This window comes from Polypterus senegalus, chromosome 4 (genome assembly GCF_016835505.1).
Source record: "Polypterus senegalus isolate Bchr_013 chromosome 4, ASM1683550v1, whole genome shotgun sequence".
Lineage (NCBI taxonomy): Eukaryota > Metazoa > Chordata > Cladistia > Polypteriformes > Polypteridae > Polypterus > Polypterus senegalus.
In genome coordinates, this window is record NC_053157.1 from 144,783,116 (window position 1) to 144,809,543 (window position 26,428).

Below are 26,428 nucleotides of genomic sequence, written 5' to 3' on the forward strand. Positions count from 1 at the left end.
AGTTGGACAACCTGTGCAACTTCTGTAGGGTTAAGAAATCGCCTCATACTGCCAGTAGAGATAATTACTCAAGCCAAAACTAGCACGAGTGGAAACCAGCCAAAAAGATCAAGAGGTAGAAACTTGGAAATGACCTCCACATGTAAAACCAGTCCTGTTTTGAGGGTTTTCTAATTGTTGCCACTTTAGTGCACCTGTCGTTAAGTCCATGAACACCAATACTGCTGAAAGTGATTAACAATGACCTCAGCTGCTTAACTAACCAGAAAATTATCCGACAGGTTTAACTGATTTCATGCCAGGCCCAATAAAAAAACTGTTCCTTTAATTTTTGTGAGCATTGTGTATATATATATATATACATATACACACACACACAGTGGGTACGGAAGGTATTCAGACCCCTTCGATTTTTCACTCTTTGTAAAAATTGCAGCCATTTGCTAAAATCATTTAAATTAATTTTTTTCCCGTCATTAATGTACACACAGCACCCCATATTGACAGACAAAAAAAAGAATTTTTGAAATTGTTGCAGATTTATTAAAAAGAAAACTGAAATATCATGGTCCTAAGTATTCAGACCCTTTGCTCAGTATTTGTCTCCACACATACCGCTTAGAATTAAAAGTTCTATATTGGTCTCATCAGACCAGAGAATCTTATTTCTCACCATCTCAGAGTCCTTCAGGTGTCTTTAGCAAACTCCATGCTGGCTGTCATGTGTCTTGCCTCTCCTCAGTGTGTGGAGATAACCAGGCACTGCTCATCACTTGTCCAATACAGTCCCCACAGTGAAGCATGGCGGTGGCAGCATCATGCTGTGGGGGTGTTTTTCAGCTGCAGGGACAAGACGACTGGTTGCAATCGAAGGAAAGATGAATGCGGCCAAGTACAGGGATATCCTGGACAAAAACCTTCTCCAGAGTGCTAAGGACCTCAGACTGGGCCGAAGGTTTACCTTCCAACAAGACAATGACCCTAAGCACATAGCTAAAAGAACGAAGTAGTGGCTTCACAACAACTCTGTGACTGTTCTTGAATGGCCCAGCCAGAGCCCTGACTTAAACCCAATTGAGCATCTCTGGAGAGAACTAAAAATGGCTGTCCACCAACGTTTACCATCCAACCTGACAGAACTGGAGAGTATCTGCAAGGAGGAATGGCAGAGGATCCCCAAATCCAGGTATGAAAACTTGTTGCATCTTTCCCAAGAAGACTCATGGCTGTATTAGTTCAAAAGGGTGCTTCTACTAAATAGTGAGCAAAGGGTCTGAATACTTAGGACCATGTGATATTTCAGTTTTCTTTTTAATAAATCTGCAACAATTTCAAAAATCTTTTTTGTCTGTCAATATGGGGTGCTGTGTGTACATTAATGAGGGAAAAAATAAATTTTAATGATTTTAGCAAATGGCTGCAATATAACAAAGAGTGAAAAATTGAAGGGGGTCTGAATACTTATATATATATATATATATATATATATATATATATATATATATATATATATATATATATATATATATATATATATATATATAAAATGGACAGATTTTTACAGTTGAAATACCAGAAGTTTATTGCATTTGAAATTAAGATTAAATTGACTTATTCATTACATATTGCTCTTTAGTAAGTTTGTAATCAACTAATGAGGAAAATATACTGTACATCTTACAAATGGTAAATGTTACAATCCTTACAAAGTCAAATTCTCTGACAAATCAGATTTTAAAAGCATTTTTTATTATAAAATGGTTTTAAAGTGTTTGTTTAAATGAAAATATCCTGAACTACCTTAGAATTCACTAATTCAACAGTTCACATATAATGTTTTAATTTTTAATTTTGTATTGATTTTAAGCAGAATGTTTCAGTTACTGGAGAGAAAATATCACAATATGTTTAATATGTGTGCAAAGTAATATAACTCAAGCATGCCATGATGATATCATTCTTTATCAACTCTATGCTGAAATACCCCCAAGATTCAAACATTCCTTCACTTGTTGTTACACTTGTGGAATTCCCATATATATCACACATTAAAATTCAATATTTTGATGTTTATGAATGCCAACACTAGTTTACTTAAATGACAGTTGGGCTGCTACTTGATGGGTATATCAGTATTTTAAAGCGCTGTTACTATTAGTTTTCTATTTTTCAAATTCTATTAAAGTAAAACACACAGTATTGTTTACTTGTATAATGTTGATGTTTTTACTACAAAGTCACTGAATGGGATTTTTGTTTTTGACATGGTATTGAATAGGGATAAAGCATTCTGAAATTGTTCATTCTATTCTCAATAGCAAATGAAAATAAAGAAAATATTTAATTATTCTTGTTTACAAGAATGCCTGTCATGAAATTGAACAAGCTATGTACCTAAAACAAAGCGAGTATACAGACCAAACACATATTTTTAACTCTCCATGCCTTTGTGAAAGATAATTACAGCCACCTACTTTCATTAGTGTAGTTTACAAAGGACAAGTTCTGAACCTTACACAAATCTTCAATGTCAAAATTCACATGCTATAGAAATAAGACTATTATTCAATTCAGAATTTTGAGACAAGCACACATCAGCTATGAACAGAATACTGTAAAATTTACAAGCAGTTACACTATTGTGTAAAACAGTAGAATTAACCTTTGCTAAAGTTAAGAAAAACACTCTTACACATTAGTTTGATTATTTAGCACTTTAATGAACTTACTGTCACCAAACAGATTATACTCTTCACAGCCGGGAGCAAGTTTTTCTGCTTGCCTGCAGCATAACCAGACACCCTCATTCCAAAATTGTGGGTGGAATTTGGCAGCTATTACTGTATTGTTTTTTATTTCTGAAAAGATAAAAATATCATTTAAAAAATAAATCTTTAAAACTTTAGACAATACAAAATATTGCAAAATATAATCAGTGCAGAATGTTGTAAATAAATTCAAATTTTTAAGTTTGCTTAAGCACACTTGGTATAGCAAAATGGTTAAAATAATACACATATTTACATATATAATACAGCTAACATAAAAAAACAAAATATTACAGCAGTGTTGATAGGAACAGGCCATTACGTCCAACAAACCTGCAAATTCTATTCTCACCAAAGTGACATAAAGTCAAATGTCCCTAAATTCCAGCACTACTCTACTTGGTAACTTATTCTGTGTGTCTGAGGTTCTTTTATAAAGATAATATTTCTAATATTTGTGTAAAATCTTCCGTTAAGAAGTTTCCTTATGTTCCTGCTGAAGGGGTTATTTTAAAGTAACATTTGGGAGCCTCCCTATTAATTCCCTTTATATCTATACTAATAAAAGGCAAAGCCCTCACTGACACACTGACTGACTGACTCACTAATTCTCCAAATTCCCGTGTAGGTAGAAGGCTGAAATTTGGCAGGCTCATTCCTTACAGCTTACTTACAAAAGCTGGTCAGGTTTCATTTCGTAATTCTACGCGTAATGGTCATAACTGGAACATATTTTCGTCCATATACTGTAATAGACTGCAGCTCGATAGCCGTGGAAGGCGGAGTTTCGTATTAAAGCATTTAACCAGTCACATTTCAGCCGTCACTTATTGCCAGGCAGAGAATAGGCGAGGCTTCGATAGCCGTGGGAGGCGAGTTTAGAGTATTTAAGCATTTAACCAACTACATTCACCCATCATTTGTTGCCAGGCAGAGAGGCTTTCACAATCCATTGTGCAGGCACTCTAACACAGAATAAATGTCGTTTAACCTGTTGCTTCAACCAATCAGATTTTGAGTTGGTGTCAGTAGGGCCCTCTAGCAGGCGTATGGCAACATCACCATATTCAGACCCATTGATTGGATAGAAGCCGATATGAGGAACTCTACGAGGCCACTGAGCAGCGCATAAGCGCTCCAAGCGAAAGATCATCGCGTGCACTACAGCCAACTCCATGACAGGATTCTGGACAATATTATTTGCCAGTCATAGACCAGATTTCAAGACCACGAAAACCTGATGTTTGTCATGCTCCTCGAGCCCCAGAAGTTTCAGGAATACAAGAAAAATGTCACGCATGCAGCCTTCTCCAGTTTAACACAAGAGCCACGGAGCACTTTTTGATCTGTCTCAGCTAAAAAGAGAACTGACTGTAATGTATACCATTGATGATTTTGCAGGAAAATCTCCCACTGATCTCCTTAACTTCCTTCATCAGAAAAATCTGAATGAGAGCATAGGGCAGCTGTTCACATTGGTATATTTGGCGGTGATCATTCCCGTGTACAGTGCTTCTGTCGAGCAGACATTTACAGCCCTGAAGCAAATTCAAACTTATGCCAGACATACCATAGGGCGAAGGATGGATTTTGTTTACAAATAATCCAAATTTTTGGTGAGTAAAATATTGCAAGTTTATGAGTTATTATTTATGTTTTTTATGGGTGTCGCGGCTGTGGCTGCAGTAGAAAGGAACTTGTTCATCCCTGGCTTGTCTATTCAATAAAGGCATTTATTATGGCAACAGGAGTTATCTATACTAATAAAAGGCAAAGCCCTCACTCACTCACTCACTCACTGACTCACTCACTCACTGACTCATCACTAATTCTCCAACTTCCCGTGTAGGTAGAAGGCTGAAATTTGGCAGGCTTATTCCTTACAGCTTACTTACAAAAGTTGGGCAGGTTTCATTTCAAAATTCTACGTGTAAGGGTCATAACTGGAACCTATTTTTCTACATATAATGTAATAGAGTTGAGTTGGAGATGGCCGTGGGGGGCGGAGTTTCGTGTGACATCATCACGCCTCCTACGTAAGTACGTAGAGAACAAGGAAGAACTCCAAACAGTGAGGAGCACAAAACGCCATTTCACAATTGAGAAGGCAGAAAAACATTATGAAGCAAATGATGCATACAAGCATATTCATAAGTACAGCTACTGCGGAAACAAAGCACGGCGTGAACCGTAAGTTTATATTAAACTAGCAGAATACCCGCGCTTCGCAGCGGAGAAGTAGTGTGTTAAAGAAGTTATGAAAAAGAAAAGCAAACATTTTAAAAATAACGTAAGATGATTGTTAATGTAATTGTTTTGTCATTGATATGAGTGTTGTTGTCATATCTATCTATTTATATTTTATATATATATATATATATATATATATATATATATATATATATATATATATATATATACAAAATACCTGCGATTGGCAGCGGAGAGTAAAAGAAAAGGAAACATTTTAATAATAACGTAACATGATTGACAATGTAATTGTTTTGTCATGAGTGTTGCTGGCATATATATATGTATATATATACACACACATCTATACACATACATATATACAGTTATATATATATACTAGCAAAATACCCGCGACTTGGCAGTGGCGTAGTAGTGCATTAAAATTTTTATTAAGAAGAAAATTAAACCTTTTTAAACTGTGGGAAAATATGCCAATAATTATTTGTTAAGGATTTCTTTGTATACTATGTTGTCAGTTCGGCCCTCCGGTTGTAATCTGACCAAGCTGTGCGCTGAGCTTACTCTTGAGCATGTAACGTACAGTTGGCCATGTGAACAGTAATCTTGTCTCAAATCTCACAGCTTGGATTGCTGCTGTCATAATGGGTTTGAGTTTCATGGTTTGTTTCAATTACGACAGTATTTGTAGGACTTGTGTTGAAGTGACATTTGGCATCTGTCAAGCGCTGTAAGCACACAACCGGTTTCATCGATAACTTCACATCCAGCTTTTGAGAGTTTAAACATTCATAAACATCAAAGTGTCCACTACTGAAATCGTCACCTGTCAGTCTAAGATGTTTAAGAGGCATTGGCGGTTGTCGAAAGGTGTAAAATATTTGGCCTTTTCGGTACACTTGAAAGCGACAACCGAACAATTCAGTGGCAGCCATCAACTCACATGCAAAACCATAGGTGAAGGCCTTAAGCATTTCACTCTTATAAAGCTCATGTGTAGTCTAATTATCTCCTGTACCATCATCAGTCCACACCTTGAACCTGTCCCAGTCATTCAATACATAAGACACAATGTTTCTCCAGATATTAAGACTGAGCCTGATATGGCCGTGCAATATGTAACAAAAAGAATGGAAAAGGTAGGTGGTATCTCCGGGCATGGAAACCACTCGGTAAGTGACAGTTCTTTGATCGATAGTGATCATCTCGATAGACATGGTAATGGGGGTTGGAATGATAAAGGAAATGGGTACCTGAGCAATGTAAAGTAAGTGTAAAATACCTACACAATAACTATAATCGTAATAAACAAACAATAAAACAGCGGAGAAGCCGTGGATTAAACAAAAAGGCTATAGTTATCAGTAGGGAGACGTGAATCCCGTGGCAAAGCAAGGAAGGGAATGCAGAGACCGGAACGACGGACAGCCTTATATAGGCAGGCAGCCAACAACGTGGGAGGCGTTGGGATGGGGACCCAGCGCCAGCCTCACACGGTGACTGAGCTGCAGGCTATGGACGTATATATGTACGCAAGTAGGATTCAGTTAGCGTTGGGAACCCGTGTACCAAATTTCTTGATGATGGGCCCATACGTAACAAAGACTGTTGAAAAGTTCAATATGGCGGCCGACAGTGGCATCATACCACCAAAATAAGTACACACATTTGTTTTCGGTTAGTGCAGGAAAGCCGCCTACCAAATTTCGAGAAGATGGGGCCATAAATAAGAAAGTTCAAAATGGCGGACGTTGTTGACCGTTATGACCATTACGCGTAGAATTTTAAAATGAAACCTGCTTAACTTTTGTAAATAAGCTGTAAGGAATGAGCCTGCCAAATTTCAGCCTTCTACATATCACGGGAGTTGGAGAATTAGTGATGTTGGAAAATTCAATATGGCGGCTGACAGTGGCATCATACCACCCGAAATGAAATGCGTACATTGGTTTCAGTTAGCTCAGGGAAGCCACCAACCAAATTTCGTGAAGATGGGGCAGTATATAAGAAAGTTCAACATGGCGGACGTTGTTGGCCGTTATGACCGTTACGCGTAGAATTTCAAAATGAAACCTGCTTAATTGTTGTAAGTAAGCTGTAAGGAATGAGCCTGCCAAATTTCAGCCTTCTACCTACACGGGAAGTTGGAGAATTAGTGACATTGGAAAGTTCAATATGGTGGCTGACAGTGGCGTCCATACCACGAAATAAGTATGTACAATGGTTTCAGTTAAGCGCGAGAAACCGAATACCAAATTCGTGAAGATGGTGCCATGAATAAGAAAGTTCAATATGGCGGACGTTGTTGACCATTATGACCGTTACGATAGAATTTCGAAATGAAACCTGCTTAACTTTTTAAGTAAGCTGTAAGGAATGGGCCTGCCAAATTCAGCCTTCCACCTACGGGGAGGTTGGAGAATTAGTGGCGTTTGGAAAATTCAATATGGCGGCCGACAATGGCATCATACCATCGAAATAAGTACATACATCGGTTTTTAGTTGCGCGGGAAGCCACCTACCAAATTTCATGAAGATGGGGCAATGAATAAGAAAGTTCAATATGGCGGACGTTGTTGACCGTTATGACCGTTCTGGGTAGAATTTCAAAATGAAACCTGCTTAACTTTTGTAAGTAACCTGTAAGGAATGGGCCTGCCAAATTTCAGCCTTCTACCTACACGGAAGTTGGAGAATTAGTGACGTTTGGAAAATTCAATATGGCGGCCGACAAAGGCGTCATACCACCGAAATAAGGACTTACATGCGGTTTTGATTAAGCGCAGGGAAAGCCACCTACCAAATACTCGTGAAGATGGGGTCAGCCTTCTACTACTACGGGGAAGTTTGAAAATTGGTGACGTTGGAAAATTCAATATGGCGGCCGACAATGGTGTCATACCACCTAATAAGTACATACATCGGTTTTGGTTAGCGCAGGGAAGCCGCCTACCAAATTTCGTGAAGATGGGGCCATAAATAAGAAAGTTCAACATGGCGGGACGTTGTGACCATTATCGACCGTTATGACAGTTACGTAGAATTTCGAAATGAAACCTGCTTAACTTTGTAAGTAAGCTGTAAGGAATAAGCCTGCCAAATTTCAGCCTTCTACCTACACGGGAAGTTGGAGAATTAGTGATGAGTCAGTGAGTGAGTCAGTGAGTGAGTGAGTGAGGGCTTTGCCTTTTATTATTATAGATATATATATATACATATACACACACATATATATATATACACATACTGTATATATACACACACACATATATACATACTGTATATACAACATATACATATCTACATATATACTGTATATACACATATATATACAAATCTACATATATATATCTACATATATATATTAGGGTGGGACTCGATTAAAAAATTAATCCAATTAATTAGAGGCTGTGTAAGAATTAATCTTGATTAATCGTATGTAATCGCACGCAAATTTACCCCAAATCGCAAATGTTTTTTTTTTAAATTTAAAACGGTTTTAGTGGGCTTACAGAATCAAATAATAGACATGGACATGAATATTGTAAACTGAAGCTGTTTTAATTTCTGAAAAAAAGCTTTTAAACTGCATTTGAATTCAAAACAGAAACAAAAATATCATCCCTGGTTAAAATTGGGCAGACTTAAAAATAAAGTGGTAGTTTAAGTACTTTAAGTACATTTTCAGAATAGTATTGTCTTTAAATAATAATAACCAAAATTTCAACATAAAGTGCAGTTTTCTTCTTAAAAAAACTAAGTCAGAAACATAAAAGGTAATTTGACCAGCTTACTCTTTAAACTCTGAGTAACATTAGCCAAAATTATTTTGTACATTAGGCTAAAACAGTGTGATCATTGAACATTTTGTAATTAGATGTATTTAGAATTACTAACGGTCACGAAGTCCAATGATCCCAGTAAGAGCCACAAAGTCTGCTTTCTGTAATGCATCTAATTTTGCTTGCTTTTCAGTGTGCACAAACCATGCTTTTATCAAGGCTTCGGGAAGTCGAATGATCAGTCGTAGGACGCGCTTTATTCCGACTCTAACATTTTGTAGCTGTGATGTGTGCATCAGTGTAATGGATGTACCAGGAAATCATGCATTGACAAAAGTTCCCGCTTGCTTGGAATTGAAAGTGTGATTAAATGCTTATTTTTAACGCTGCATATGGAGTACATGCATCGAAGCTTCTCAGCTGTGCTTGTGCTAAGAAAGGGAAAATTTTAAAAGTAACGTAACATGATCTCTGCTAACCTAATATTTTTCATACGTCCCAAACCAAGGAGATGTAAGGTAAAATGAATCAGGTAGCAGCTGTACATAGTCAGTACACCCTCTCGAATCGAACCTCTAATGTCATGCTAGAGGCTAAGACTCTACAAATTAGCCACAGCGCAGGCTTGTCTATGCTAAAGTATATATTGTAGATCGGGTATATATATATATATATATATATATATATATATATATATATATATATATATATATATATATATATATATATATATATATATATATATATACCAAATGCAGTGGAGAAGTAGAAGTTATGAAAAAAGAAAAGGGAACAATTTAAAAATAACGTAACATGATTGTCAATATACAGTAATTGTTTTGTGAGTGTTATTGAATGTTGCTGTCATCAAGGATTTGATTATCATTATTTCTTTCAATCAGGCTCGGATTTGTAGGATGTGTTCAAGTTACATTCCGTGTTTGTCAATCGTTGTAAAGATAAGAGGTTTCATTCATCGATTAGTTCCTTACTGCATCAATAAACAGCTCTGCTCTTCCTCTTTATCTGAGACGTGACAAACTGCATGCACGCTTTTTTACGCTGTCTTCCTTTAGCGGGACATTCACTTTTTCCACCGTGTGCTTTGTTTCCGCAGTAGCTGCACTTATGAATATGACTGTATGTATAAGACGCTTCATATTTTTTTGCTGCCTTCTCAATTGTGTAATGCGGTTTTTGTTCAGCACTCTTGGAACTGTTGCTTTTGTCTGCGCGATTCGCCAGTTCACGGAGCCGCTTGGTGTTCTTGCATCGAAGGTTCCCAGCTGTACTGGTGCCATCTCGTGTAATGTCAGCTAAGACCCGCACTTAAAAGTTTCTCTCGCAGTTTCAATGAGTTTGTGCCAAACACCACCCTGACCATCTCATCTTCCTCTGCATAAGCGCAGTCCTTCACCCGTGAACATTTACCGGCAGTGTTTGTATTGGATTGCCGCTGATGGACGGCCTTATATGGGCAGGCACTAAATTACAAACGCTAGTGGCAGCCTGTCTATGAACTTAATTTAATATAAACTTACGGTTCACGCCAGTGCTTTGTTTCCGCAGTAGCTGTACTTATGAATATGCTTGTATGCATCATTTGCTTCATAATGTTTTTCTGCCTTCTCAATTGTGAAATGGCGCTTTGTGCTGATCGCTGTTTGGAGTTCTTCCTTGTTATCTACGCATTTCATGTAGGAGGCGTGATGATGTCACATGAAACTCCACCCCCGCCATCTCCAACTCAAGACTCCATTACATTATATGGGGAAAAATAGCTTCCAGTTATGACCCTTATGCAGTAGAATTTCGAAATGAAACCTGCCCAACTTTTGTAAGTAAGCTGTAAGGAATAAGCCTGCCAAATTTCAGCCTTCTACCTACACGGGAAGTTGGAGAATTAGTGATGAGTCAGTGAGTCGGTGAGTGAGTCAGTGAGTGAGTGAGTGAGGGCTTTGCCTTTTATTAGTATAGATTAAGTTCATAGACAGGCTGCCACTAGCGCTTGTAATTTAGTGCCTGCCCATATAAGGCCGCCCATCAGCGCAATCCAATACAAACACTGCCGGTAAATATTCACGGTGAAGGACTGTGCTTATGCAGAGGAAGATGAGATGGTCAGGGTGGTGTTTGGCACAAACTCAGCGAAACTGGCGAGAGAAACTTTTAAGTGCCGGTCTTAGCTGACATTACACGAGATGGCACCAGCACAGCTGGGAACCTTCGATTCAAGAACACACTGCGCTCACGGAACTGACGAGTGCACAGACAAAAAGCAACAGTTCTAAAGAGTGCTGAACAAAAACCGAATTACACAATTGAGAAGGCAGCAAAAAAGTATGAAGCGTCTGATACATAGAATCATATTCATAAGTGCAGCTACTGCGAAACAAAGCACACGGTGGAAAAGTGAATGTCCCGCTAAAGGAAGACAGTGTAAAACTGCATGCAGTTTGTCACATCTCAGATAAAGAGGAAGACGAGCTGTTTATTGATGCAGTAAGAAACTAATCGATGAATGAAACCTCTTATCTTTACAACGATTGACAAACACGGAATGTAACTTGAACACAACACATCGTACAAATACGAACCTGATTAAAACAAATAATGATAATCAAATCCTTGATGACAGCAACATTCAATAACACTCACAAAACAATTACTGTATATTGACAATCATGTTACGTTATTTTTAAAATGTTCCCTTTTTCATAACTTCTACTTCTCCACTGTGATACACGGGTATATATATAAATGTATATATATACCCGATCTACAGTACATACTCGCATAGACAAGCCACACGCTTATGGCGCAATTGTAGAGTCTTCGCCTCTAATGCCGTATATTTGAGGTTCGATTCCCCGAGAGGGATGCACTGAGTATGTATGCTACGCTACGATTCATTTTACCTTCGCATCTCCTTGGTTTGGGACGATGAAAAAAATATTCGGTTAACGCAGAATCATGTTACGCTATTTTTAAAATGTTTCCTTTATTAGCACAAGCACAGCTGAGAAGCTTCAATGCATGTATTCATAACGCTGCTAAAAAATAACGATTTAATCACACTTTCAATTCCAAGCAAACGGAACTTTTGTCAATGCATCATTTCCTGGTACATCCATTACACTGATGCACACATCACAGCTACAAAAATGTTAGAGTCGGAATAAAGCGCTCCTACGACTGATCATTTCGACTTCCCAGCCTTAAGCCTTGATAAAAGCATGGTTTTGTGCACACTGAAAAGCAAGCAAAATTAGATGCATTACAGAAAGCAGACTTTGTGGCTCTTACTGGGGATCATTGGACTTCCGTGACCATTAGTAATTCTGATTACATCTAATTACAAAATGTTCAATGATCACACTGTTTTAGCCTAATGTACAAAATAATTTTGGCTAAGGTTACTCAGAGTTTAAAGATTAAGTTGGTCAAATTACCTTTTATGTTTCTGACTTATTTTTTAAGAAGAAAACTGCACTTTATGTTGAAATTTTGGTTATTATTATTTAAAGACAATACTATTCTGAAAATCTACTTAAAGTACTTAAACTACCACTTTATTTTTAAGTCTGCCCAATTTTAACCAGGGATGATATTTTTGTTTCTGTTTTGAATTCAAATGCAGTTTAAAGGCTTTTTTTTTCAGAAATTAAAACAGCTTCAGTTTACAATATTCATGTACATGTCTATTATTTGATTCTGTCAGCCACTAAAACACTTTTAAATTAAAAAAACCATTTGCATTTGGGGCATATTTACGCAGGCGATTACATAATGATTAATCAAGATTAATTCTTACACAGCCTCTAATTAATTGGATTAATTTTTAATCGAGTCCCACCCCTAATATATATATATATGTGATATATATGTAGATTTGTATATATAAATGTGTATATACAGTATGTATATATACAGTATGTATATATATGTATGTGTGTATATGTATATATATAACTGTGTATATATATGTGTATAGATGTATATATATATATATATATATATATATATATATATATTTATATATATATGCCAGCAACACTCATGACAATGACAAAACAATTACATTGTCAATCATGTTACGCTATTATTAAAATGTTTCCTTTTCTTTTACTTCTCAGCTGCCAATCGCAGGTATTTTGCTATATATATATATATATATATATATATATATATATATATATATATACAGATATATATAAATATATATATACAGATATATACAGATATATATAAATATATATATATATATAAATAGATAGATATGACAACAACACTCAATATCAATGACAAAACAATTACATTAACAATCATCTTACGTTATTTTTAAAATGTTTGCTTTTCATTTTCATAACTTTTTAACACACTACTTCTCCGCTGCGATGCGCTGGTATTTTGCTAGTATATATATATACCTATCTACATCATATATACACACACATACATACATACACACACAAATTATATATATGTGTGTGTGTAAATATATATATATATATATATATATATATATATATATATATATATATATGTGGATAGGTGTGTGTGTGTGTGTGTGTGTGTATATATATATATATATATATATATACACACAAACATACACACAGGTATATATATGTGTATATATATGTATGTGTCTATATGTGTGTGTATAGCTTTGGTCACTGAGTACAAGGGAAAAATAATAAAATATAGTCTATAAGTTATTAAACAGTAAAACATTAACGTTTTAAGAAGTACAGGTACACTGATCACTACTGGAGTGGTTATGGGTAAACTACATTTTAAAGACTGTGTAACACAACAGGTAAGTAGTACTAACAGCAGCTAAAATGTATATGGATCACCTCTCGTAGTAGATCCCTTTGAAAGGCTACATGACGTCTGTGGTATAGAAATTACATTTCTATGTGAACGCTCATTTCTGCCTCTGGTAATGTGCCTTACCGGCATTACCAGCAATTAAAGAAAATTAGTTTTGTGTCCTCTGCAGTGTTAAGAGAGAAAGGCTTTGGTTTGGGATAAAAGGAAAAAAGGTGTAAAGAAAAGAAAGTTGCCTTTTTCTTTTATATAGTACTAGCAGAATACCCGCGCTTCGCAGCGGAGAAGTAGTGTGTTAAAGAAGTTATGAAAAAAGAAAAGGAAACATTTTAAAAATAACGTAAGATGATTGTTAATGTAATTGTTTTGTCACTGATATAAGTGTTTGTTTCCTGCAGAGGCATTAGCTCTCTTGGAAATGTGTTCTTTTAATATTGTGGCTTATTAAATAATTAAACAATATCATAATATACCAGAAAAGGCGATATCCCTCCCATAGTGATTACGGTACAAGAATCACATGAGACAAAATATCTTTTAGCTTACATTTACTGACGTTTTACGCGGTTACAGACGGGGAGGCATATGGACAGACTTTTATCCTGGTGGGAAATCTGGATCAACACAGTCAGCCATTTTCTCCGTCCCCACGCTGGGAGGTTTTTCGACAACTCTTTGTCGACACAGCCTCGAAGGGTCTGACCACTGTCCAGACCTTTTATATGGTTCTTGCTTCACTTGCTGGTCTTCTCCGTCTCCAAACAAGGGCTGAATTCCTCCCCCACAAAATACAAAAATATCATAGAGCTTCCATGCCGATTCTCATTCTCCCAATAAGGAAAGAAGATTTGTGCTGATAGAGGACAGAAATACCCTAACCTGTATTTAAGCTGACTATACAAGCCTCCAGTTGTCTCTGGCTATCTACTCCAATGCTTGGCTAGCAATTCTAACTGCTGAGCCCCTGTGTGCCACAGTTAACATGCACATGTGAATAAAACTCATAACAGTATTGTCCAGATATAGTGACATAAAGAAACATGTAGTATAACAGTGTTGCTGTCATATATATAGACACAGACACACACACATACATATATACAGTATATATACATAAACATATATATGCATATATATACATATATATACACATATATACTGTACATATGCATATATAGCAAAATACCCGCGCTTTGCAGCAGAGAAGTAGTGTGTTAAAGAAGTAATGAAAAAGAAAAGGAATAATGTAACATGATTGACAATGTAATTGTTTTGTCATTGTCATGAGTGTTGCTGCCATATATATATATATTGTCACGCACGCGCGAGTAGGAGGTCATGGATTGATTCGACAGCACCTGGGAAACCACTCGCCAGGGAATGGTGGGGTATTAACTTTCTCCCTCTGCTTCCTCATAGGAAAAAGACCGCCCTGCACCATAGGCATGGATGACCGCAGTGCATACTTCCGCCTCTTCCTCCGCCATCTTGCCCTGACGCCATCCTTCCCATCCTCCCTTGCGGTCCTTCCCACATTCCTCCACTTCCGCTCCTCCCCAATAATGGCCGCGACGCAGGAGTCGGCGCCGCATTATGAACTGTTTGTTTATGATTTTGACCTGTTTTTTGTTTATCTGTACAATATACGGGGCCGGAAAAACCCCAACCCTTGCTACTGTCTCTCTCGGTCCTTTACAAGTGGCGAGTCGGCAGGATAAGAGATCCCGAATGACGGAGGGACAGGACCTGAACACCGTGCTGCAGGGAATGAACGCCCAGCTCCAGGCCCTGCAGCAAGCGCAAGCCGCTACCAACCGGGAGCTGGAGGCCACGCAGGCCAGGTTAGTGGAAGCGCAACGGGCGAGACCAGACCCGCCAGGCAGCCGCCTCCTATGGTACCGGGGCCCTTCGAGGACGCCGATGCCTACCTGGGCATGTTTGAGAGGACGCCACCCGAACGAAAGTGGCAGCGGTCCGAGTGGGCGCCCATCTTGGCGCCATACCTAAAGGGACCAGGCTGGGCCTATTATGACCTCCCTGAGGAGGAGGCCGCTAATTACGACCTCCTCAAGCCCAAATATTGGCCCGCTACGCATTAGCCCGGCCAGCAGGCGTCAATGGCGGAACTGGGTCTTTGACCCGTGCCCGCCGCCCAGGCGCTCGAAGTTCTGGGGCAAGATGGGCCGCTGGCTACGCCAGAGAGCCCCGACGGGCGGAAAGTCGCCGAGCGGGTGGCCTGTGAAGGCCTGGTCAATGCAATGCCCAGTTCCCGCCCAGCAGGTCCGGGGCACGCCTATCAAACATGTCGGGCCTCCTCGACGCCCTGGAGCGCCAGTTGGCGGTCCTCCACTTGGGGGTCAGAAAAGCCTGCTGCTGGAACCGCAGGGACGGGCGGCCACCCCGAAGCCCTCGACGCTGCAGAAGCGCCAGCCAGAGCCAAAGAGAGGCCGGGCCGTCCGCGCTGTTTCAAGTTTGGCGATACCGTCCACCTTCTGCCAAACTGCCCCCATCACATCGCCCCTGAGCCTATGGACTGCAGCTGGACATCAACGGAGGGTATTGTACCCGCCGCATCCCTTGGCGAGTCCAATACGGGAGTGGTGTTGCTAAATGGGCACGCCGTGGTGGCTTTGTTTGATTCCGCAGCAACATTACCATTGTTGCTCGCCGCTTGCCTTACCGCAACAGTGGTTAAAGCAACATTTGTTGGTTACCTGTGTACATGGGGGACTAGGTCATATCGCTCCGCCACTGCTATCTTACCTGGAAGGGGAACCAATCCAAATGACGGTCGCTGTGTTACCTGACCCCCTTCCCAGTGATCCTGGGACAAGACTGGTCTAAAAGAATCAGCGGTAAGCCATTCGCCGCCCCGGGCCTCGCTGGATCTTGTCATGAGGGGAAAAGGCAACCTCCCGCGCCTCCACGCCGCACAAGGGCAGGCCCTATGGGCGCTGGTGTCTCGGGGACCTTCCGTGGCTACGGACCTTGACCCGAAGATTCCGCCGAGAAGGGACTAGCCAGGAACTCTCCCCGGCCCAGGCCCCAAGACCTCTCGGCGCCTGGACCATCAATTTCGTCCACGCCGCCTCCTTTAAGAGGGAGCAGTGGAATGATGACTCCCGCGCTTTGCCCGAACGCGATTGTTCTGCCTAACAGCTCGACAGCGGACGGATCCACACCGGGAACCCTTCTTTGTCCTTGAAATGATCTGTTGTACCGAAAGTGGCTACCCATGAGGGCGAGGTGCGGAAGTTGTTGCTAATTCCGCTGCACCTTCCGGGCGGAGATATGCGAAGTTGGCACATGCTCACCTCCTAGGCCACCTCGGGCCAAAAACACTGGAGAGGATTAAGCCCGCTTTTACTGGCCTGGGATCAATGAGGAGGTCCGGCGGTTCTGTCAATCCTGTCCGAGTGCCAGACCCGCCAGATTCCTAGGAGGGACCGTGCTCCTCTAGTCCCTATTCCCTCGTGGACATCCCCTTTGAAAGGATAGGGGTCGATTTGGTGGGACCCTGGAGCCCTCAACCCGTGGCCACAAGTATATCCTAGTCATGGTGGACTATGCCACCCGGTACCCAGAGGCGGTTCCCCGCGCCCGCTAATACTAAAAGCATCGCACGGAACTGGTTAACTTGCCACGCTGGGCATACCCAAGGAGGTCCTCACGACCAGGGTACGCCTTCACTTCGGATACGCTCAAGGAGGTGGCCAAATTACTGCAGATAAAGCACCTGAAAGCGCCAGTCTATCACCCGCAAACTGACGGGTTGGTCGAGCGATTTAATCAGACGCTTAAGCAGATGCTCCGCAAGGTAGTCAGCGCGACGGCAGGAACTGGGACCAGCTCCTCCCGCCAGCTTTTGCCTACCGGAGGTACCCCAGGCCTCTACGGGCTTCTCCCCTTTGAATTACTATACGGGCGACAACCCCGGGAATCCTCGACATCCTAAAAGAAGGCTGGGAGGCCGAGGCTCTTCCTCCTCTAATATTTTGAGTACGCAACCGCGCCGACCACTCACAAAGATCAGGCCCCTCCTAAAAGAGCACGGACTCGGCGCAAGCAGCGCAGGCCCGTGTTACAACCGCAACTCCGCCCTCAGGGAGTTCCGCCGGGGACCGAAGTTATGGTGCTCGCCCCGACCTCCCACTCGCTGCTCGCCACTGGCAAGGGCCTTACGAGGTTAAGGAGAGAAAGGACTCGCCGACTATTTGGTAAACAGCCCAACCGCCGACCGAAAGTGAGAGGATCTATCATGTCAACCTGTTAAAGCCCTGAGAGATAGAGAGGAGCTTCCCAGCTCCCGTAGGTCACTCTCCCTTTCGCAAGCACAACTGCCCTTAACCTCGTGAAGAGCTGACCCCAAGCAGCGGCAGGAGTTAGCCCAAACACTCCGAGCCATCCCCGAGGTAGTGAGCGAGTCACCCGCCGGACCGCGCTGATTGAGCACGATATAGTCACGGAGCCCGGGTAATCGTCCGGAGAGGCCCTACCGACTCCGGAGGCAAAACGCGCAGAGGTCGAACTGGAGGTGAAACGTATGTTGACATGGACATAATTGAAGAGAGCCATAGTCCCTGGTCCAGCCCTATTGTCCTCGCCTCCAAGCCAGACGGCTCCTGGAGGTTCTGTAATGACTTTAGACGCCTGAATCAGATCTCCAAGTTCGATGCCTACCCCATGCCCCGCATTGACGACCTCCTTGAGCGCTGGGTACGGCTCGATATCTGACTACCCTTGACATGACAAAAGGGTATTGGCAAATTCCTTTAACGGCATCCGCAAAGGAGAAAACGGCCTTTAGCACCCCTAGCGGCACTGGCAGTACAAGGTCCTCCCATTTGGGCTGCACGGGCCCGCGACCTTCCAACGCCTGGTAGATAGAGTGCTGACGCCTCACCAGTCCTATAGTGCCGCTTACCTGGATGACGCTTGTCATCTATTCCGCACCTGGGAGGAGCATCTACTGCAGGTCGCAGCTGTCCTCCTAACACTGGCTAAAGCCGCCTCCGCATAAACCCCGGAAGTGTTTTTGGATTAAAGGAGGCCAAATATTTAGGCTACCTCGTGGGACAAGGACAGGTGCGGCCACAGAGCTCCAAAGTGAAAGACATCTTAGAATGGCCCCGTCCGAGTACCAAGAAACAGGTGCAGGCTTTCTTGGGGCTTGCGGGTTACTACCGCCGGTTTGTTCCCCGCTTCTCCGAAAGAGCAGCACCCTTGACTGACCTGACAAAAAGGGCGCCCCTATACGTGGTGTGGACCGACAAAGCAGAACACGCGCTCAGTGACCTAAAGAAGGCCCTAACGCCGGCACCTGTGTTACGGACGCCCGATTTTGGGCTCCCGCTTATTTTCCAGACCGACGCCGGACACAGGCCTGGGTGCCGTGCTGAGCCAAAGCGCCGATGGTGTCGAGCACCCTGTGATGTACCTTAGCCGGAAACTGATGGACCGAGACCCGCACGCTGCAGTGGAGAGGGAGGCCTTGGCCATTAAGTGGGCAGTGACCCACCTCCGTACTACCTGCTGGGTCGCGAAGTTCGCTCTGGTGACTGATCACGCTGCACTTCAGTGGATGTCCCTGCACAAAGAGTCGAATCCGCTGGGTCACCAGGTGGTTCCTGGACTTACAGCCGTATAAGTTCACTGTCACTTATCGGCGGGCACCCTTCAGGCCAATGCCGATGCCCTCTCTCGATTCACGACCTCTCGGTTAGGTCCGCCACCTGACGGTCCTGGGCTAAGGGGGATCGGTCACGCACGCGAGTAGGAGGCATGGATTGATTCGACAGCACCTGGGAAACCACTCGCGCCAGGGAATGGTGGGGTATTAACTTTCTCCCTCTGCTTCCTCATAGGAAAAAAGACCGCCCTGCACCATAGGCATGGATGACCGCAGTCGCATACTTCCGCCCTTCCTCCGCCATCTTGCCCTGACGCCATCCTTCCCATCCTCCCTTGCGTCCTTCCCGACATTCCTCCACTTCCGCCCTCCCCAATAATGGCGCGACGCCAGGAGTCGGCGCGCATTATGAACTGTTTAGTTTATGATTTTGACCTGTTTTTGTTTATCTGTACAATATAATGGGCCGGAAAACCCCAACCCTTGCTACTGTCTCTCTCGGTCCTTACAATATATATATATATATATATATATATATATATATATATATATATATATACACACACACATATCTACATATATACAAACACACATTTACATACACCTATATCCATCTATCTATATATGTATATCTATATCTATATCTATATGTATATCTATATCTATATGTATATATATATGTATATATCTATATATATATATATCTATATATATATATATATATATATCTATATATATATATATATATATATACACATATCTCCTTTGGGGTGCGAGGAGCTGTTGCTGGAGGTGCCAGAATCCACTGAGGAAGAAAAATTTAAAACATTATTTGTACAAAATCTTAATTTATCTATCCATTCCTAAATAATTAAATGGGCAGGCTATTTCGTATCAGTGCAATATGCTGCTTGTTAAAACGGATGAGTCGTAATCTTACGCACTTAGTGCTGCATGAGGTATTATGAACTATCGTATTTGTTCAAGTACTATTTAAATTTTAAATATAAGTAATTTTTATTTGGTCGACAGAAATATCATCATTGCATAAATTTTTCTTCACCATAGAAATTTAAAGACTAAATCCAGCTTCCATTCCTACCAAAGATGTTTCTGGCGACTAAATAGAACCTACTGTAGTATATCCAAATTGAGCTATTGAGCTGTCAGCCTGCCTGCCTGCGCCACCCTCGCAGCTCTTACTATTTTTCCGCTCATTTAATCTTGGCTAGTCGCGAAATATTATAACATGGAAGGAGGATTACACCGTATGGCTTTACCAAAACAATCATTGATGTCGAATAAAATATCTATGATTCCTAAAGCTTAAATTGGTGATCTGGTTTTCTGCGTTAACCTCATATTTTTCATACTTCTTCCCAAACAGGGGTTGAGAGTAAAATGAATCATTAAGCTGATATATATATATTGAATATATTGAATAGTTTTACTATCAAATAATGCAAACAGTATCGCTGCACGTGCTTCGCCCTAATTCTGGGCTCATCAGGCAGTACACGCGCTGCACCCACTCGCTAATCGAACCTAAGACGCCAGCGCTAAAGGTGAAGCCTTCCCTCATGTTGCGCTATGGTGTGTGGGTCGCTTATTTGACAGTATTGTAGATCGGGTGTATATATATATATATATAAATATATACTAGCAAAATACCCGCGCTTCGCAGCGGAGAAGTAGTGTGTAAAAGAAGCAATGAAAAAGAAAAGGAAACATTTTGAAAATAACGTAACATGACTGTCAATGTAATTGTTTTGTCACTGTTGTGAGTGATAAGTGTTGTTGTCATATATATATATATATATATATATATTTACACACACACACAAACATATATATATACATATCTATACATATACACATATATATACACATATATACATACATATATATACATATCTACATATATACACATACATATGCATACACACATACATACACACACACACATATATAAACATATATATATACATATACATACATATCTACATATATACACACACAGCTATTTCGTATCAGTGCAATACGCTGCTTGTTAAAATGGATAACTCCCGCCTTACGTGCAAGTCTGCGTGGATATTATGAACTATCAGTATTTGTTCAAGTTCTATTTAAATTTTAAATAGAAGGAATTTTTATTTAGTCGACAGAAATATCTTTGGTAGGAATGGTAAAAACAGACAGGAATATTATTCGTGAATAAATCAACTCAAACCTTAAACAACTTATAATATTTTGCTCTCCATAAAAATATATCCTGTCTAAATTATACAAGTTAGAAATAAAGTAAACGTTAAAAGAACAAACATTCAAATTTCTTTACTCTTATGTAATTTTATATAAAAAATAAACTTAGATTTTAAATATCCCAAAAGATTTTGCTCTCCATAAAAATATATCCTGTCAAAATTATACAAATTCAAATATGAACATGCTGCATAACAAAACCTGGAAATATAAATAAAATGTGTTCCTTTCAGCAATAACAAATCAAATCATTCAGTTGTCTTTGCTCATATGTCATTTTAGAGCTGGACGCCTGGCATCTTTTTTTGGCAACAAGTTAGTTTCTGTTTGCTGTGAGGTTCTGTGTTGTGGAGATTCTCAGGATGGATTGCAGGTGCTCATCAGTGAGGCGACTCCTGTGTGCTGTTTTGTTAGTCTTTATCACTGAGAAGAGCTTCTCACACAGATATGTGCTACCAAACATGCACAAGGTTCGAGCCGCATGTAGACAGATTTTTTTTGTTCTTCAAAGTCACCAAAGCGCCGTGCAAACTCAGTCCGCTCAGTTTATCAGCAAAGTGCGTATTTGGGAACACCGTAGTGACGACTTGGTTTAACATTACTTGGCAACAGGGAAAGTGGGGCAAGGTGCACTGTGCATTTGTGTCTCCCATAAAAGCAGCTTCACTTGAAATCACTTTGTGATTGTGCACGGGTAAAAACGTCCGCTGAAGTGTCAGATTCTTATTTAATTATGCTGCTTTCTGTATCTTCTGCATTGCATTCAGGTTACCCTGATGTTTTGTCTCATAGTGCCGTCTTAGATTAAATTCTGTAATTACAGCCACATTAGCTCCACAAATGAGACACACGGGTTCAGTAAACATATACTCTCAGCCTCCCATCGGTTTTAAAGGCTCTATTTTCAGAATCAACTTTTCTTTTCAGCATCGTGTGAGCTAGCTTCGCAATAACTTGCAGCATCATAAGGTAGACTTGATTAACGCGTAAGTGTTGCAAGGCAGCTGAAGCGCTGCATTATGGGATCTGTAGTTTATTGTGTTACCAGCGCTTCATATACCCGAGCCATTAATAACAATAATACAGTATATAAAATGATCTCGAGGGCCGGATATAATTACATGCCGGGCGGATGTGGCCCGGCCCTTGAGTTTGACACATATGGACTAAATAGAACTTGAAAAGATATATTTTTTCAAATGTGATCGCAATTCAGATAGAGTTGACGCCAAGCACTACAGCCTGCATGCCTCAATAAGTCATCCTCCCTCGCTCTTACTTTTTACCGCTCATCTAATGAATACACTGAGTATGGCTTTACCAAAACAATCATTGATGGCGAATAAAGTATCCATTATTCGAGTATGTAGATCGGGATATATATATATACATATATATATATACCCGCGTATCGCAGCGGAGAAGTAGTGTGTTAAAAAAGCTAGAAAAAGAAAAGGGAACATTTTAAAAAACGTAACATGACTGTCAATATACAGTATTTGTTTTGTGAGTGTTACTGAGTGTTGCTGTCATCAAGGATTTGATTATCATTATTTCTTTCAATCAGGTTCGTATTTGTAGGATGTGTTGTTTTCAAGTTACATTCCGTGTTTGTCAATCGTTGTAAAGATGACAGGTTTCATTCATCGATTTGTTTCTTACTGCATCAATAAACAGCTCGTCTTCTTCTTTATCTGAGACCTGACACACTGCATGCACGGGTTTTTTACACTGTCTTCCTTTAGCGGACATTGACTTTTTCCAACGTGTGCTTTGTTTCCGCAGTAGTTGGATTTATGAATATGCTTGTATGTATCAGACGCTTCATATTTTTTGCTGCCTTTTCAATTGTGTAATTCGGTTTTTGTTCAGCGCTTTTGGAACTGTTGCTTTTATCTGTGCACTGCGCCAGTTCACGTGAGCCGCCGGTGTACATGCATCGAAGGTTCCCAGCTGTGCTGGTGCCATCTCGTGCTATGTCCATGGCTGTATTTAATGTTACCTTAGTCCTGGCACTTAAAACTTTCTCTCGCAGTTTCGCTTGAGTTTGTGTCAAACACCACCCTGACCATCTCATCTTCCTCTCCATAACGCAGTCCTTCACCCGTGAATATTTAGTGAGAGTTTGCTATTGGATTGCCGCTGACGTACGGCCTTATATGGGCAGGCACTAAATTACAAACGCCAGCGCAGCCTGTCTATGAACTTAATTTAAAGTGTAGGTTTACATCGTGCTTTGTTTCCGCAAGTAGCAGAACTCATAAATATGGTTGTATATGTCACTCGCTCGCTTCTTATTGTTTCGCTGCCTTCTCAATTATATAATGCATGTTTTCTTCAGCGCTTTTTGAGGTCTTCCTGGTTTTCTATGTACTGCGTGATTATGTGGGAGGCGTGATGATGTCACACTAAACTCCCCACGGCGTTGAAGCTCATCTCCATTACAGTAAATGGAGAAAAACTGCTTCCAGTTATGACCATTACACGTAGAATTTCGATATAAAACCTGCCCAACTTTTGTAAGGAAGCTGTAAGGAATGAACCTGCCAAATTTCAGCCTTCCACCCACACGGGAAGTTGGAGAATTAGTGATGAGTCAGTGAGTGAGTGAGTCAGTGAGTGAGGGCTTTGCCTTTTATTAGTATAGATATATATATATCTATATCTATATCTATATATATATATATATATATATATATATACTTTTGAGAATGCAACGTATAGTTTTGTCCAGGAGGAAAGCAATGTTGCCTCAAATCAATGGCAACCTTTTGTAGGGTGTGTCCCTGAGACTTATTAATTGTCATCGCGAAGCAGAGCCTTACTGGAAATTTGAGGCATTTCAATTCAAATGGGAGATCAGAGGGTATAACGGTAAAGCCAGCAATACATTCAGTGTGTGGCTCTGCTTTTCTGTGTAGCTGCCTTCACACAGCCTCTCGCTGCTTTATAAACGAACGCCATAGAAAGCCATCACCTTGTAAATTGTGTAATGCGTTTTTGAACAGGTTTGATGCATGGAAGTGATCACTGCATACTGTTCAGCAAGTTCTCGTGAGCTGCTATCTTGTGTGATGTTGCGATGTCTACGGCTTAATTTAATGTTATCTAAGACCCGGTACTTAAAAGTTTCTGGCTGCACCGGTTGTAATATGGGCGAGCTGCGCGAGCTCACTTTTGAGAATGCAAGTATAGTTGTCCAGGAGAAAAGCAATCTTGCCTGAAATCAATGGCATCGCTTTTGTTGGGTCTGTCCTTGAGACTTATTACTTGTCGTCGCAAGCTGAGCCTTACAGGAAATTGGAGGTATCTGAATTGAAATGGGAGATTAGAGGGTATAAAGGGCGCAAGGAATACATTGAGTGTGGAGAAACTCTAGAGACACCGTGTGTATTAACTTGTGGATTTTTCTGTGAGTATTTGGTGGGAGTGTGATGAAGTTGCTTCGGAAGACGCCGTTAGCCGCGGAGCTCAGCTCAGAGCGAAATGAGGTAAATGGGAGGGGATATGATGACGTGACTCCCCCAACCGCGTTAACTGTCAATCCCCCACAAACACAGTCTCTCGGAATTTGCATAAGCACACCCCTTCACCTGCAATTTTAACTTCGTACAAAGTGATCAAAACTCGCTTTATATCCTCGGCCTCTCATTAAACTTGTATCCCGCATTACCCGTGGGCATGAGAAACACCAGCGGCACCCTGTCTATTAACTTAATTTAAAGTTTAGGTTTACACCTTTCTTTCCGAAGTAGCAGCACTCATTAATATGGTAGTATATGTCACTCGCTCGCTTCTTATTGTTTCGCTGCCTTCTCAATCATATAATGCATGTTTTTATAATGCATGTTTTCTTCAGCGCGTTTTGGAGCTCTTCCTGGTTTTCTACGTAGTGCGTTGACAGTCAGTTCACGTGATTACGGGAGGCGTGATGATGTCACACCTAAACGCCGCCCCCACGGAACTGGCTGAAGTCCATTACAGTAAATGCAGAAAAATACCTTCCAGTTATGACCATTATGCGTAGAATTTCGAAATGAAATCTGCCCAACTTTTGTAAGGAAGCTGTAAGGAATGAGCCTGCCAAATTTCAGTCTTCCACCCACACGGGAAGTTGGAGAATTAGCGATGAGTCAGTCAGTCAGTCAGTCAGTGAGTGAGTCAGTGAGGGCTTTTCCTTTAATTAGTATAGAGAGATGTGTTCGCTGACGTTATAATCGCCTTTTGGGGACAGTCGCGGTGGGTCTTGTGTAGACTGGTAAGACGTCCCTGCCATTAATCGGCTGTGATGGTACTGTCAGTCCTCCACTCGTGTGCGTGTCTTCATATTCCGAGCTGACGACCTCATAATCGTAAATGTACAAAAGAAACTGCGAATCGCCTTAATATTAGTTTTCCGTGGTGTAGAAAAGGGGTCTCGTGTTTGCACTTGTCTGGGCTATAGATCAGGGGGAGGATGAAAATAATTAAAAGTGCTCACTTTGACTTAAGGCAGAAGCGCAGTCAGCGTCTCAAAGGCCGAAACAGCTATGCGCGCGCGCCGGCTGCTCGAATTTTGCTAGGCAGGAGACCACAGTTTTTGCAGACACGTCCACGATATCAAAAGTCTCAGCGCTCTTTGGAGGTTATTCATATATATATATATATATATATGTAAAATACCCATGCCTCGCAGCAGAGAAGTAGTGTGTTAAAGAAGTAATGAAAAAGAAAAGGAAACATTTTAATAATAACGTAACATGATTGACAATGTCATTAGTGTTGCTGTCATATATATGCCTGCCTAAATAAGTCACCCTCGCTTCGCTCTTACTTTTTTACCGTTCATTTAATCATGGCTAGTGGCGGAAAAATTATAAAATGGAAGGAGGATTACACAGAGTATGGCTTTACCAAAACAATTATTGATGGCGAATCGATTATTCATAAAGCTTCAATTT

General features: G+C 40.9%; 1 protein-coding gene across 2 annotated transcripts in view; it reads right to left on the reverse strand.

Annotated features, from left to right (window-relative positions):
* tec (tec protein tyrosine kinase) overlaps window positions 1-26,428 on the reverse strand; it is a 281,624-nt gene that overhangs the window by 73,253 nt on the left and 181,943 nt on the right. For both annotated transcript variants that reach the window (XM_039751403.1, XM_039751404.1), the window contains one exon: window positions 2,730-2,858. In XM_039751403.1, the coding sequence (XP_039607337.1) occupies window positions 2,730-2,858 (129 nt within the window). The remainder of the gene's footprint in view (window positions 1-2,729; window positions 2,859-26,428) is intronic.